This window comes from Petromyzon marinus, chromosome 29 (genome assembly GCF_048934315.1).
Source record: "Petromyzon marinus isolate PM22_M1 ecotype Great Lakes invasive population chromosome 29, UKy_Petmar_22M1.pri1.0, whole genome shotgun sequence".
In the NCBI taxonomy this organism is placed as follows: Eukaryota; Metazoa; Chordata; class Hyperoartia; order Petromyzontiformes; family Petromyzontidae; genus Petromyzon; species Petromyzon marinus.
The window spans coordinates 12,480,375-12,496,128 of NC_133695.1; the positions used below are offsets into that span (position 1 = coordinate 12,480,375).

Below are 15,754 nucleotides of genomic sequence, written 5' to 3' on the forward strand. Positions count from 1 at the left end.
ACATTCGCAGTCTTTGCAATTACACTTTATTGAAAGTTTTGCTCAACATAGCAACCAGCAAAAACACAAATATGCATGTTTATGAATGAATATCGGAAACACATCGCTAGCATCCCGACACATACAGCGCCCAGTTAACACCAACACGTTTTATCTTATTGTGCACTTCAAATAATCCAAGCTCCTCACACTTCTCCGTCACTCATCTGCTGGTGGGCAGACATACGGTAGATGTTTTACTGCCGTTTAATTCTACAACTAAAGAGTAACTTAAGGTACGACAACGTAAGTGTGACTGCATGCGCAATGTGATGTAAACAGTTTAGATGGAGTGGCGACTGGTGACCCTGTCGATTACACGTGCACATGTTGGCTCTTAAGATTGATTGCTTTCCTTCTTGCAAGTTATGCGATTTGTTTTTGCTGATCTTGGAAATATAATTGTGGAGGCGTGGTGCTGTGTATTTAATAGTTCGTGTCGAACTAGGAGGGCCCATAATATCAAACAGAGGTTCTTTGAAGAAAAACAGATCTGGCAGTTCAGCATTTGCTCAAGCAAGCCTGACCCTGCTGATGAGACGGTGAATGTCGCCATTGGTCCAGAGTTCGTATGTATTGAACCATTGCTGCTGAAAATATGCACTCTTCAAAGACTGTGGCGAATGGGATGCGTAAAAAGTACTTTTATATTTGTATGTGGAGGGAGAGATGTGGGTGGGATGTGAATTGTCTGCTTAGTTTGTTGAAAACTCCCATTTGAGGTATTTTTGGGCTTAGTTGACCGTCTTTTTAAAAAATAATCTATTTGTTTATTTCTCTTCTTTCGTTCTTTTGGTAAAGTCACCTAGAATGAGAATAAAATAATAAATTGATAAAATAAAATAACAATAATATTCTCACGACGTTTCAGCCACAACACAAGCGGCCTTCATCAGACAGTCTCATCCCTTCACCTGATGAAGGCCGCTTGTGTTGTGGCCGAAACGTCGTGAGAATATTATTGTGTTATTTTATCAATGTATTATTTTATTCTTATTCTACGTGACTTTACCGAAAGAACCAAAGAAGATGAATCCTTGCAGTCACGAAAGCTTTAAATTGAAATGTTTATTTCTGTGAGGTGTTAATGTATTAATTCATGTTGGTGTGGTGAATAAGTCCAAACTGTGTATTCTATCAGAAAAATAATACCCATGCAGGAAGCTGAGAGAATAGAATATTGAAACTGGGTTCAGAAGTCAGTGTTGAATGGGTAGTCTTTGTGGTCCACAGCCCTGTCAAGAGTACACACAACACAACACGATAAGGCAATTCACACAATATAGCCAAAAATGTTGTTACACAGTTGCTGAGCACAGGGCCAAAGGCCCAAAACTTCAAGCGATAAGCAACAAACAGCACGATTAATGTTATAATATATAATAGTTAACATGGTTCTTAAAGCAAGGTGATAGCTTGAGAAAAGAGATGGGAAGGAATGCCAAATTGCAGCAGTGCAAGGGAAGAAGAGAAGTGTTGTGACTTGCAGTGTGGTGTTTATGATAAATGTGTGAATGGAAAAGCAGTCGGTACCCATGCTTTAGCATGGTATACGTTGCATTGTATTGACCTTGCATTATCAGTGGTGGCATGTTGACATTGTATGAAGGCCGGAGAATCCTCACATTGGTAATATTACATTTCTGCCCACAAGAAAGTCTCACCGAGTCTCTTGACTCTTTTTCAGGAGGGTCATAGCAAGATTTTGCTATAACTTCCAATAGTCATTTTGCTGGTAATTTTTTTTTAGTTGAGCCATGACCTTGACATAAAATGGATCTTGCGAATGACATCACAGCATTTTTTTACATCCACTGTGGAGATGGTGCATATTTATGAGGTTAATACACCCGCAGTATTAATCATGGCAACAGCTGGATTCACACTGTGAACCTACACAACAAGAGGAAAATACGCTACCGCTGGCCTGCATCACCCCCCCCCTCCCCCAAATAACTCAAATGCTCGCAAGCGGAGGAGATGAGAGTGGGCACACGGCGAACACCAAGTGTCCTTCAGGCCAAATGACACCCGTCAGCCTGGCAGAACATTGGTGCCATGGTGTTATAGTGGCAGGGTGTGATTGTGTGATGGTGGCAAGATTTGATGGTGCCACGGTGTGATGTGTTTCCCAAAGTTACCACTGCATTGGGCAGGCCCTCCAGTTCTTGTTGAGGGAAGTCAAGGATTTCATGTCATCTGCAGTCAGCTCAAAATCAAACACCTGCGGACATGGATATCAACTGCATATTAGCGTATACCCCTACCAAAACCTCTAATGATTGTCAGAAGAATAGTGGGCTTTGTGACTGTACAATGGAACACAGCAAACTGCCTCCCCAATATAGTGCAAGTATGATGTATTTGACCTCACAGACTCCAGATACACATTGTTTATAGTTATTTAAATGTGCATGTTGGAAGCAAGTCTACGTTTGTTTTTAAGATGTTTTTAAGATGTTTTTCTTGTTCGTGTTTTTTTGTTTGTTGTGGTTGCACCCGATTCAAGAGCCGAATGGCTCACAGGGCTATACCAAAATAAATAAAACTGAAACGTTTTGAAGTGCATAAGAACTGATGGGAACACTCTTAAAAACATAAACAGCAATATTGCATCTCGATTAACATAATCAGTACATTACTAGGCAACAGGGTGGCACCTCACAGCAGGAAAGCCCTGAGTTTGATTCCTGATTCGGGTACCCCTTTGTGTGGAGTTTGTACGTTCGCCCCTGTTCTGTGTGAGTTGCCACCGAGTTTTCCAGTTTCCTGCCACAGCTAAAACATGCAATGTAACCGGTATTGGCCAAACATCCCAATGCTTAAAAATGACTCAAAAATCACGCCATAAATTACTCAACTTCAATTCCACAAAGCAACATCTCCCCCTACTGAAAAACTTGGCAGGACTTCCTGAAAAAGTATTGAGACTCCTCTTGGTAAACAAACATAAAAAATGGTGATCATGGAAATGTTATCATGTAATACACAAAACAATAGTATCACTGTGGAAACGAAACAATACTCAATGATTATTTTTTGTTTTGTATTATAGAGTTTTACATCACACTGGAACTGGTATTGAACAGAGAGGAATCCTTGCCTATACACATCTGGCAGTTCATAGCATTTGTTCTGGAGTGGAAGATGGCAGCCTTCATGCGGCCCACTGTTTTGTGAGAAATCACGACAAACATCGATCATCGATCTCCCGGTCTTCAGAGAAAAGAATACAAGTAACGCCAACGGCCCTCTTCAGGGTCAAATACCGCACCAGATAGGCCCTGGGACAAGGAGTCTTCAACTCAACATTGCAGGACTCTCCCCAGCAGAGTGCGAGAATCTCTCGATCATAATGAAAACCCATAACATTAATGTCCTGACGCTCCAAGAAACCCATGTCTTGGATGCCCTACACATACCAGTCGCTACCACATCCATGGATACAACCTCACGACGAGCCATTACCACCCAAAGAATGGCTTAGCCTTCCCACCAACTGAAACAGAAGCCACCTACGCCACCTGCATCAAGAGAGGGGAGCTGCACATCATCAACGTGTACAAAGCCTCTAATAAAAATGGCCATTGCGAGAAAGCTGAGCCGTGGTTGCCCCGAGCAATGCACACATGCGATTGGTGGGGGGAGGGGGGAATTCTCATTCGCGTTAAAAATGCAAAAAAAATACATACAACGCTGAGGTAAATTCTTCACAGTGTGATGTCCTCTTCTCCCCATCCCAATGTGTGCAGTTACTACTATAGAGTCGGTAGATGCGACTACTATAGTCCGTATATACTACTGTAGAGCGGGTGGGGAGATGGTGAGGGGGTGGGTAGCGGCCCAGCCCCAGCCTGCCAAGATGCCACCTCGGCCGGGTGGGCAATCTAGGCGAGGCTGGGGGCTCTGCACGGGACTAGGCCTTCACCACTACACTCTGTGAAGTTAGTACTATTATAAAGTTGATATATACTACTAGCTTGTTTGCCCATCCTAGGACGGAAGCTGTAATATTTACAAAAAAATTTAGCAGAGCATAATTGTATCTTGTGTTAATTTAATAGGAGTGAATCTTGCACGAAAATGTCATCAAACACTTCACTGCAGTTCACTGTAGCACTGTATTAATGGCAGTGATTCTTGCCGGCGGAGGAGGACGAGGGAGAGACGGTGGCGGCCCTGCGGCAGTACCCGAGGATCCCGCGGGAAGCGGAGCGCCGACCCCGGCGCTGGGCACCTCGCAAGGCAGGAGATCATCCTCGGGTCACCGACGAAGTCATCTGCCATCGCTGCGGTCGAGAGGGACACATTGCCCGCGGATGCCGCAGCAGGCCAAGTGCGCCGGGGACGACCAGCCGGGATCGTCAGCCTCGGTCCGCGGCCGTTTCGACTCAGGCGAGTACTGACACTTCGGACACCCGGCCGGAACCATCCACCCCAGGTTCACTCCATCACGCATGTCATTCCTCGGGGGCAGCGGCTAGGATTCCCGCTGACGGTCCGGGCCCGTGACCGGACACAGTTAATAAGTGGTGTCGGTTGGCCAGAAGGGTGGTGGCGGCCACGGCTGGGACGTCCGTGTTGGTAGGCTCAGTGACAGGGGTTAGCGTCCGCGTGTTGGTTGACACGGGTGCGTCGGCCAGCATCATATCCCTGCGTGTCTTTGACTTGTTACCGGAGGGACAGCGTCGTCTCGCACTGGTGCAGGCCAGGTACATAGCCGCAAATGGGGGAAGTATGGGGATAATGGGCCAAGTGGTAGTGCCGGTCCATATCGAGGAGCTGGAGGTACGTGCTCCGGTACTGGTCTCCAGTGTGCTCACGGTTCCCTCCTTCATGGGCACGGACCTGTTGAGTCACATGCCCCTTCGCATTCTGACGGACGAAGGCTGCGTGGAAACCCCATCGGGGGGGGGGGGGGGGGGGGGGTCGCTTGTATTTTTTGCGTCCAGACAGGGAACCGAAGCAGCTTTCGTGAGTTCAGGCGCTGGTCAGGACTACGGTCTCGATCCCGCCTGGTGCGCAGGCCTTGTTGCTACTTCGATATCGCACCCCGCTCGTTACCTCCCGGTCGGATGCACCGCTCATCGTCTCTGCAGTACCGTCGGTGGTGGGTCGCCATTGCCTAGCAGCAGCTGACACGCTCGTGCGCAGGAATCAGCCACTGTTCATGCAGGTCCTCAACACGGGTGATATACCCATTACAATTCAGGAAGGGACCTTGTTTGCAAATGTCAGTCCCATGCATTCGAACTCTGAGGCGCACACCGTCAACAATATGCAATTGGACGGCCCGTCGGTCGGCGCAGAGGACATAGACGCGCTCCTGGCACAGAACAGCGATCTGTTGGCAAGGGAATCGGGAGAGCTCAGGACTTTGTTGAGAGGCTTTGCAGACGTGTTCAGTCAGGGTCCCTACGATGTTGGTTGCACGACGCTGATGGAGCACCAAATTGATTAGGGCGATGCGCCACCCATTCGGCAGAACGGCTATAGGATGGGTCCTAGCAAGAAGGAGCATGTGCGGCGGGCAGTGCAGGAGATGATGGAGCCAGATATCATATCGCCATCTACGAGTCCGTGGGTTGTACTGGTTAAGAAATCGGATGAGACTTTGCGTTTTTGCGTAGACTTCAGGCGGCTGAACAAAGTTACCTTGGCGGACGCCTACCCGCTCCCGCGCCTAGACGACTCATTGGATGCACTCGCAGGAGCAAAACATTTCTCCACACTGGACCTTTTGATGCCAAATCCAGGCCGAAAACAGCTTTCAGAACGCCTGAAGGTCTCTTTCATTTCAACTGTTTGCCGATGGGTTTACAGACGGCTCCCGCCACTTTCCAGCGATTGATGGAGCTGGTACTTGCGCGATTGCAGTGTAAGTCGTGCCTCATCTATCTCGATGATGTGATGGTGTTCGCTCGCACATTCGAGGAGCACTTAACCCGGTTGCGATAGGTGTTTTCGAAAATTCGTGATGCCAAGCTCAAGTTAAAACCCTCCAAGTACCATCTGGTTCGCTCCTCCGTTAAATACTTGGGTCATGTCGTTAATGCGTCGGGGGTCACGACAGATCCCGACAAAACGGCGTGCGTCCGTCATTGGCCAACACCCACGTCCGTGTCTGAAGTCCGTAGATTCGTGGGATTTGTATCCTATTACCGAGAACTTTGTTACCATCGCCAGGCAGAGACCGACGCGTTCTTGACACTCCGCCAGCGGTTGACAGAGGCGCCACCCCCAGCATACCCCGATTTTTCGATTACCTTCCTGCTGGACACGGATGCGAGCGACGTGGGCATCGGGGCCATTTTCTCCCATATTCAGGAGGGGAGAGAGGTTGTCATTGCCTATGGAAGTCGCGTCTTGTCGCAGGCCGAGCAGCGGTATTGCGTTACGCGCCACGAGCTGCTTGCCGTCATCCACTTTGTTCAGCAGTTTCGGCCCTACCTATAAGGCCACGACGTCACTGTTTGGACGGATCATGAGGTATTGCAGTACTCACTCCGCATTGACAAAGCGACCGGTCAGATGGCCCGATGGTTAGAGCGGCTGCAAGAGTACACGTATCGAGTGGTGCATCGGAAACGAATCAGGCATACAAACGCCGATGCTTTGTCCAGACTGGCAGCGCCCGTTAAGTGCGCTTGTGGCGACGGATCCGCACGCTGTAGACCGCCGGCCACAGCGCAACCCGAGATCGTGGCGACGGTTTCCGCCGAGGACACGGACCGGGCAGGGCCACCGGTATGGCTTGGTAGTGACTTGGGGCCCACCCTGCGGGAATGGAGGGACCGGCAGCAGGTAGACACGGCTTTGGCACCGCTTCGTCGGCTGGCGGAGACGGCACGCGCTGACGATGTCCCCACGTCGGGGAAGTTTTTCCTCCTGTGGGAAGGTTTGTTGATGCGCTGGAACGCGACTGTGAACCATAAAGTTCTGGTGGTGCCCTCTTCCCTGCGGAGTCAGCTATGCTCCGATGTTCAAGTCCGACAGTTGCTCCATCTAGGCAGCCATAAGACCGAAGCTGCGCTACGCCTTCGCTATTTTTGGCCGGGCATGTCCGCCGATATCCGCCGTCGGGTATCGGCGTGTGCGGACTGTGCGCGCAGGAAGCCCCCGCTGGTCGTGCAAAGCACTCCCCTGCAGTCCATTAAAATTTCCCGGGTAAACGAGCTCGTGGGCCTCAATATCTTGGGCCCCTTCCCCACCACTCCTCGAGGAAGTAGATACCTACTGGTGGGGATGGAGTACTTTACACGATAGCCCTTTGCCTGCCCGTTGGCCGACCAGACGGCAGCGTCCATAGCGGACGCCTTTGTAAATGGGTATGTCGCTGACAAGGGGGCTCCGGAGCGGCTGCTGACAGACCAGGGCAGAAACTTTTCCTCCAAGCTTTTACAGGTGTGTGACATGCTGGGTGTCAAGAAGGTGCGGACGTCCCCTTACCACCCACAAACGGGATGGTGGAATGCTTTAACCGCACCATCTCGGGGATGCTGTGTCACTTGGTCAATGACCAGCAGACAGACTGGGATTTGCACATCCCTGGGGTTTTGACGGCCTATCGCTCAGCGTCACATGCATCAACGGGCTATTCACCCTTTTTCTCGATGTATGGACGCGAGCCGAGCCCTCCGATTGAGGCACAGTTGCACCCTGTCCCGTCGCGTGCGGGAGATTGGCCAGCCACGTTCCGCCACTCGCTCAAGCATTTGCGCGAGGCTCGCAAGGCGGCCTCAGCAGCATCCGCATCTGCACAAGCTACGAACGAACGCTTGCGGGCTAAGCCGCTGATCGCAGATCCCTTTGCAGTGGGTGACCTAGCTTGGCTGCACTGCCTGCAGGTACCGTTACGGACGTCAGCAAAGCTGACGTTCGTAACGGTCACAGTGCTGCAGGTAGTGCGACCTCAGTGTGTTCGCATTCAGATGAGAAAGCGTAGGTGATATGTTCACCCCTCGAGGCTAAAACGTTACGTCGCGGCCGAGCTGCCCCTACGAGCATCGTCACCTTCACCACCTTCATCGTCAGTTCGGCCGGGTGGAAGGAGGTTGTCATACTCACGGCCTGCTACGCGTCTCACTGACAATGCAGCCACTGTCCATCCTGCAGGACTACAGGTGACCGGGACGCCAGCACCGGACCCATCGGCATCCGTGTCTGAAGACACAGCCGCAGCATTGGCCGAGGACTTGGCACAGGATGGGGCCCTTTAACCCGCTCACGCTCACGCCGCCTCGTCGCAGCTGTGGACACGGACATCCTTCCAACCCTGCTGTGTTCGGTCGAGGGATTGGATCGTGGGGGAAGTCTGCGACAGAGGTGGCGCTCTTGTTAACAAGGAGACGGAGGGGGAATTGTGTTGTGTTACTTTTGCTTTATTGCACTTTTATTTGTTATGTTACTTTTGCTTTATTGCACGTTTTGTTGTTGTTGTTTAAATTACATGCGCCCGGCCGCAGCTGGCTTTGAACGGCTGAAGCATACAGTTGTTGAGCCGAGGACGGTTTTGTCTCAAGGGGGGGTGGGGGGTGATGTAAGGGATCTGCGAGCCACCATCACGCACACGAACCACGCAGATATGAAATCTCCGCACTCAGTATAACACGCACCAATCATACACACGGGCATACACTAGACGGGGGTCAAGGGTTAGAGGGCACTGACGTCACCCGGACCAGGCGTGCGAGATGACGATGTGCATTGGGAACGAGGGTGGAGATGGAGGGGTTAAAAGGGGCTGTGAGACGCGTGTTCGGGGTTGGTTTTGGAATGAGTGTTGCTGTGGGTTGGAAAAATAAAGAAGTGCTTAACCAGTCTCCGACTCCTCTTCACTATTATGAAGTCGGTAGATACTACTGCAGTCAGTAGAAACTACTGTCGAGTCACTAGATACTACTATAGAGTTAGGAGTTACTACTATAGTCAGTGGATACTACTACAGTTAGGAGATACCACTACGGTCAGTAAATACTACTACGGTCAGTAGATACTACTGTAGAGTTAGTAGTTACTACCATAGTCGGTAGTTACTACTATGGAGTCGGTAAATACTACTATAGAGTCGGTAGATAGTACCGTAGAGTCGGTAGATACTACTATAGTCAGTAGATAATAGTACAGTCAGTAGATACCACTACAGTCAGTATATACTGCTGCAGTTGGTAGATATGACTATAGTGTCAGCAGATACTGCTATAGTCTGCAGATACTACCATAGAGTCAGTAGTTACTGCTATAGAGTTAGTAGTTACTACTATAGTCAGTGGATACTACTATAGTCAATAGATACGACTAGATTCAGTAGATAATACTATAGTCATTAGATACTACTGTAGAGTCAGTATTTACTACTATAGAGTTGGTTGATACTACTATAAAGTCTGCAGATACTACTATAGAGTGAGCAGATACTACGATAGAGTCAGCAGATATTACTATACAGTCAGTAGATACTACTGTAGAGCCAGATACTACTATTGAGTCACTAGATACTACTCACTCTATTGTATGTAGGGTGTGTGCCTACGGGGGGGGGGGGGTAAAAATATTTTTTGAGGGGAGGGGGGGAGTCAACAATTTTCAACTTTCGGAAACCTTTTAGATCAACTAGTTACCCGCCGCTTTCTATTACTTTTTTATTACAGGACTTCTGCAAGTATCTTATAACTTTGTTGACGGACAAATGGACAAAGAGGCACCCCGGGCTTTCACAATAGCTTAGTATTTGTGTAAGTATATGTTATGTTTTTAAGATAAGTTTTGAAATATATTTTTCCCACGGGCAACGCCATGTACTTCCCGCTAGTATAAAATTATCATTGGTTCAGATAAGCCTGACTGCTGACAAGACACTGAATGTCAAAACCAGTCCATACTGTTTTTGTATGTTGCTGAAATTATGCGCTTCCAGAAGAACATATGTGGCTGAAAGGATGCGTAAAAAAAGTATGTTTTAATGTGAAGGGGGAGGTATGCAATGGAAATGCATAGTCCATGTGTTGATTGTGATCACAACAGACCTGTATGTTCTCATGGATGCGTGCCTTTGTCACAGACTTTGGAATCACCATCACTCCTCTTTGTACATGGAATCGGATTAGAACCTATTCCAAACAAAAAGCATCAATATGTAAATGTACAGCAGCACTCAAACACAAATGTATCTTCCATAATAGAGGTTTTTTTTGGGTTAGATCGCGTAAATATATAAATGTGTCGTTAAAACCCGCCACCACCCGACACAGCCAACTAATAAGGGTTGTCACGTAAACAGACCATGCCAATTCGTCACTAGTACAGTAAATTTGATCTGGCTGTCGCCTGATGAAGCTAATTGCAATTACTGGTGAAATATCGTACTCAGATTGTAAATGTTGTGGCTTGGCTCTCCAACACACCAGTGTGCTGTACTAGTGACGAATCGGCATGTTGTGTTTACGTGACAACCCTTACAAGTTGACTGTGTCTGGTGGTGGCGGGTTTTAACGACACATTTATATATTTACACGATCTAACCCAAAAGACCTATATTATGGATAGAGGTCGTGAAAGCCTAGGTGTTAAACTGACAAATGTATCTTGCAGGAACACATAAGTACTCCTCCTGTGTATGCGTATGAGGTGGTGCATGGATTTATGTATGCGGTAATCTGCTACCTGTGCAGGTGTCTTCTTATGCTTCGATGCAATCGCACATACGCACGGATCTTCCAGTAATTTGGGCTCATTCACAGAGGCCCTGCGCGACAACGCAAAGAGATCTCACAACACTCAGCGCGTGGCACAGCTGTAGTACGCATGCCATGCTCAACACATACGGTGTGGACGTCAGCGTGAAGCATGCTTATCACACTCATTACAAACACAAGTGCACTCTAACAATGGTCGCCAAAAACATTGCTATAATCTACGCTGCATGGAATATTACAGATACTGCAGGACTAGACAAGAGGCAATGTTATTTTCTGAGATCTTATTATGACAGTCAAATCAAAGTGATTTCCTGCTCAAATGAGAATTGAGGCGGTGTTGATCCTGTTTCTAGTTTTGAGCTCATGGCAGAATGCCCACATTACTAAATTGGGCACATGTCTATCCATAAGACAGACATACGCAGTGGTGGTGCATGCCTGTAATCTAGCACTGTGGAGGAGAGGGTTGGTGGATCGCACAATTGTTGTGAAAGTCCCTTCTCGTGGGCGTCGAGGAGGTGCCATACCTTGGCTTGCCAGGTGAAGTCAGTACAGATAATGTGGACTCCATCTGTCCTCCGTAATAGAGGTTTTTTTGGTTAGATCGCATACATATAAATGTGTCGTTAAACCCGCCACCACTCGACAGCCAACTAGTAAGGTTTGTCATATAAACAAAACATGCTAATTAGTTACTAGTTCAGCACACCAGTATGTTGAAGAGCAAACTCACATCATTTCTAATTCGAGTATGACATTTCGCCAGTATTTACAACCAGCCTCATTAGGTGACAGCCAGAATTGTGGATAAATCCTCCAGTTTTGGTCTTAAAGAGGAATAAATGTAATGTCATAACATTTATACTTACATTTACATTCACGCGATCTAACCCAAAAAAAACGCTTAGTATTGGTCGTTAAAGTCTACATGTTAAACTCCATCTGTTCTATTGGTATGGGATAAAGTGTTGTTCCCTCGCACGAGGGTTTTTTTTACAGGTTCTAAGGTTTCTTCCCACATGTAAACACTCAATAATTGGTTGAAAACACCTTAAATATAGAAAGGACTGCAGAGCTTGGACAACTGGTGGTAGCTCATCATCTGGTTTCTTTCCTCCTTGCTTGTGTTTCCTCATACTCCTCAGTTGTTCGGAGAGTCAGCAAATACTGTGCGCATTAGCAGTTGAAATTACATCACAAGTGATACTTTTATCGACCCCAGAGGGATGGTCAACTGAGTCAAGCTCATGTTTCAATAGCTCTGTGAAAGTGTCACTATTGTTTGGTGCCAATTTCTTCGTGCCAGTTTCTTTGCTTAAATGCCGCAGCAACTCAAAGTGCTTTGCATCTCATCTCAGCACATTTTAAGGGGTCCCCTGTTACAGCTGTCGCTGTGCGGTACAACGTAACTCAGTGCTCGCCTGAGAGCAGTCTACCAGAAGGGGGTATGCTAATGGTATGTTTAATCCCAATTTCAGCAATTTGCGAGTATTTTCTTTTGACAAATTAAAACCACGATGCCGGCACACAATGGCCGACTCGCTTCAAAGAACATCGCGTGATTTCTAAAGTCCGCTGCGAAGCGAACATTTCGTGGTATTGTATAGTTAATACACCGCAGTATTAACCAGGGTGGCCTACGTCGGGCCACATCCCCACCCGGTGTTGCGGGCGACTGCATTGTTGTTGTGTGTGCAGGCTGCTATTGTTGTCTGCTGTAGGGTATGAACATCAATAGTCATGTGCGAGGGTTATCTACCAACTACGATCGGGGGAACCCAGCGGGCTGTATGCCGTCACTTCAATTCCATGTTCACGACAAAATGCAATCAGCCGGTCTTGAGTCAAGTAAGGATGGCTCTCTATCTGCACACGTGCACACATACAAAGACGCAGATCAGGGAACCATTAACAGCTTTCTCCTTCCTGGTAGCCTGAAACGTTACCAGAGACACTATCACAGAAACAAATATCTACATCAATGGAAAATGACAAACTCCTTCCCTCTTAAAATGCAAATTTTTACTTTTTCTTCTTTTAAAATGTGGCCAACAGGTATGATATTTGCTGTATAAACACGCACTGTGTACTTTAAAGAATATTACTCTCTGGTTCTTTCGGTAAAGTCACGTAAAGTGGAAAAAATAATCAAATAAAAGAATACACGTTTCAGTCGCAACACAATCGTTCGTCTTCAGGTGAGAAAAAATGATCTACTGGTGTGGCTTTATATAGGGAGGGGAGAGGGAGGGGGGGGGGAAGGAGTTTGGCTGTATGAGTTCACAGGGGAGAGGGGGGAGAGTTTGTGGCGTGCAGGGACGGGAGGGGGCTAGCACCAGGGGGGAGAGGGGGGTGGGTTTGTGGCGTGCATGGACGGGTGGGGCTAGAGAAATTAGCAAGTAAATGGACTTGAAGTACAAGTAGTAATCGGACGACAACCGGGTGGGTGAGTGAAAATCATAGCAGTTAACGTGACGTGGTTTATCACATCCTTCCAATGATTGCTCCATCTGAATCCATCTTCTTGATTAAAGTTTTGTCTGTGTTTGTATATCTGGATGGCTTCATGAACAAATATCTTAAGGTGGCCCAAGGGTTTGCAGAGCACCTTGGTCTCGGAGAAAACAATGTCATGTGTCCCCACAGCATTGAAACAATGATCCGCCACTGCCGAGGAGTTGGTTCTGCCGTGTTTCAAATCTGCTTTGTGTTCGCTAACCCGGTCTGAGACACGTCGCTTCGTTTCACCAATGTAACTGCTGCCGCAGACACAACTCAGCTTAAAGACACCAGGACATTGCATATCCGCAATCGCATCCTTCACCGATAAAATAAAATCACAGAGTTTGTGTACTGTATGGAACCGAACTTGGATCTGGAGTTTAAGATTTTTTTGCATGTAGCATAGTATCGACAAGGATCGATTATTGCAACTCCCTACTCTACGGGACATCTGGCAAATACATTACCAAGCTGCAGCATGTGCAAAATTCTCTGGCACGTGTCGTGACGGGTATTTCAAGGTCCGACCATGTCCGTCCAGTGCTCGCCGAGGTTTATTAGCTTCCAGTTGCCAAACAAATACATAAGGTAGCACTCATTACACACAAAGTGTTTGCTATAAATGAACCACAATACCTTGCTGATCTTGTCAAGGAGCATAAACCATCATGCGAGCTCAGGTCATTCTCGCAGCGGCTTTTGGCTAGCCATCAAACAAAGACAGTCACCGCATCGCGCTTTCAGATGCACTTTTGCGGCTGTCTGAAACGCTCTTCTGATATTAGGAAGTCACCAAAGCTATGCACTTTTAAATCTAAATTGCATAGTTTGTCCTTCCCCCACCTCCAATTAGCACGGTCAGCTACATACAATGCGAAAGAAGTTCTACATACATACAGTAGTGTGCTAGCAGTCTATGCATGGCGTAGCAGTGTGGCATGCTACCTTCAAATATTTTTCAATGAAGCTATCCAGATATATAAACAGAGACAATTTCAACCGAGAAGATGGGTATAAGCTGAGCAATCATTGGAAGGACGTTATTAACCAAGTAAAGTCGTAACTTGCTGTGCTGCTTCCATCCTTCCTGCTGTTTGGCTGTTTTCTGCGACTCTCTGAGTTGCATTGCCCTGTTGGGTGCCTCTGCATTAACGGGCTGGGGTCTCACTAACATGGCCACCTCTGCTCCCTTATCCTCAATGTATCGATGGGTCTGGCTGTGTGATGGGCTGTGTGTCTCACTGGCACGACCACCATTGTGGTGGTTCTCTTGCGGCAGCGCCGCAGCTTGTGTTACACATAGACATGACATTAACTTGCTGATCTCCCTAATCTCTCCCATCAACATAGTGCTAATCTCCCATTAACACTGCTGTGCACATATGCGGCGACGGTGCTCTTATGCGGCGACGGAATCTCATTTACTTTGACATGCTCATCTCTCTCCCTAATCTCTCTCCCCCTAATCTTCCCCCATTAACACAACTGATGTGCTTGTGTGCGGGGATGGGACTCCTTTCCAGCTCGGACCCCGCCTGCTTGCCCTTGGCCAACATACATATTGTAGCAGCTCTCTTGCTGTGTTCTTCCTGGTTCAGCAGTTCTACTGCTCGATTATTTTTTATGCCTGAGGACGATCGCTTGGGTTGCGATCGAAACGTCGTGATATATTATTTTATATTTTATTTTATACCTACGTGACTTTACCGAAAGAACCAAAGAGTATGGATTCCTGCAGTCACGAAAGCTTCAAATCAAGATTGTGTGCTATGCTGTGCCAGGTTCATATTGCTGTCGTGCCAAGTGTTCCCTGTAGTCAGGTGTTCACGGTCGTGGGTGTGAGGACGGGTTTGCGTTTGCAAAGTATGATCTTCAGTTTTTATTATAGTGTGCTGATCTTTAAAGGTGTATTGAACATTTTTGATTCTGCTGATACTCCTGTTGTTATGGAGTGACTCATGCAGCCAGCTATGGCTGCAAAGTTTGATCGTACATGTTATGTATAACGTATATTGTTAAATTTGAATCACAGTTCCTATGATCACTGTTACACTGTTTTTATCGCTTTATTTTGGTGATTTTGAAAACGTTTTGGTTTAGCCAAGTTTGTTTGTTATAGTACAGAGTTAGCCTGATAACTTTAATCTACATTGTCTTATGGTTGTTATTGCTCGACTTGCATCCCACTGGGATTTTTGCAGTGTTGAATGAAATACGGTGTTTTTTCTGGAAGACTTTGCTGTTTTTTCCTGAATTTTTCTGTTGCATGTAGTCACTTTAAGATGTTTCTTGTTCATGTTTTTGTTTTGTTACGGTTGCACCCGAGTTAAGAGCCACATAGTTCACAGGGTTATACCTAATAAATGAAACTGAAGGTGTGTGTGTGGGTATATTGTGGCCAATATTACAAGTGGAGTGCTATTCTGATCATGCAAAACAGTTTGCATAGGGACGGGCATGTGTGGGTTTTTATTACATTCCCTGTATGTTTCTGGGGGTGTGGCCAAGGCTGCCAC

At 47.2% G+C, this 15,754-nt stretch overlaps 1 protein-coding gene and 1 long non-coding RNA gene across 2 annotated transcripts in view; one reads left to right on the forward strand and one right to left on the reverse strand.

Annotated features, from left to right (window-relative positions):
- The window catches only part of LOC142929315 (uncharacterized), a 34,944-nt gene extending 26,416 nt beyond the window's left edge, over positions 1 to 8,528 (forward strand). The window contains exons 2-3 of the long non-coding RNA XR_012945594.1: positions 4,174 to 4,434; positions 8,155 to 8,528. This is a non-coding gene — a long non-coding RNA (uncharacterized LOC142929315). The remainder of the gene's footprint in view (positions 1 to 4,173; positions 4,435 to 8,154) is intronic.
- The window catches only part of LOC116947138 (aldo-keto reductase family 1 member B1-like), a 37,874-nt gene continuing 22,132 nt past the window's right edge, over positions 13 to 15,754 (reverse strand). The window contains exons 7-11 of the mRNA XM_032962570.2: positions 12,496 to 12,602; positions 10,702 to 10,783; positions 10,065 to 10,148; positions 2,181 to 2,263; positions 13 to 1,274 (exon numbers count right to left, since the gene is read on the reverse strand). Of these exons, the coding sequence (XP_032818461.2) occupies positions 1,232 to 1,274; positions 2,181 to 2,263; positions 10,065 to 10,148; positions 10,702 to 10,783; positions 12,496 to 12,602 (399 nt within the window). The 3' untranslated portion in view covers positions 13 to 1,231. The remainder of the gene's footprint in view (positions 1,275 to 2,180; positions 2,264 to 10,064; positions 10,149 to 10,701; positions 10,784 to 12,495; positions 12,603 to 15,754) is intronic.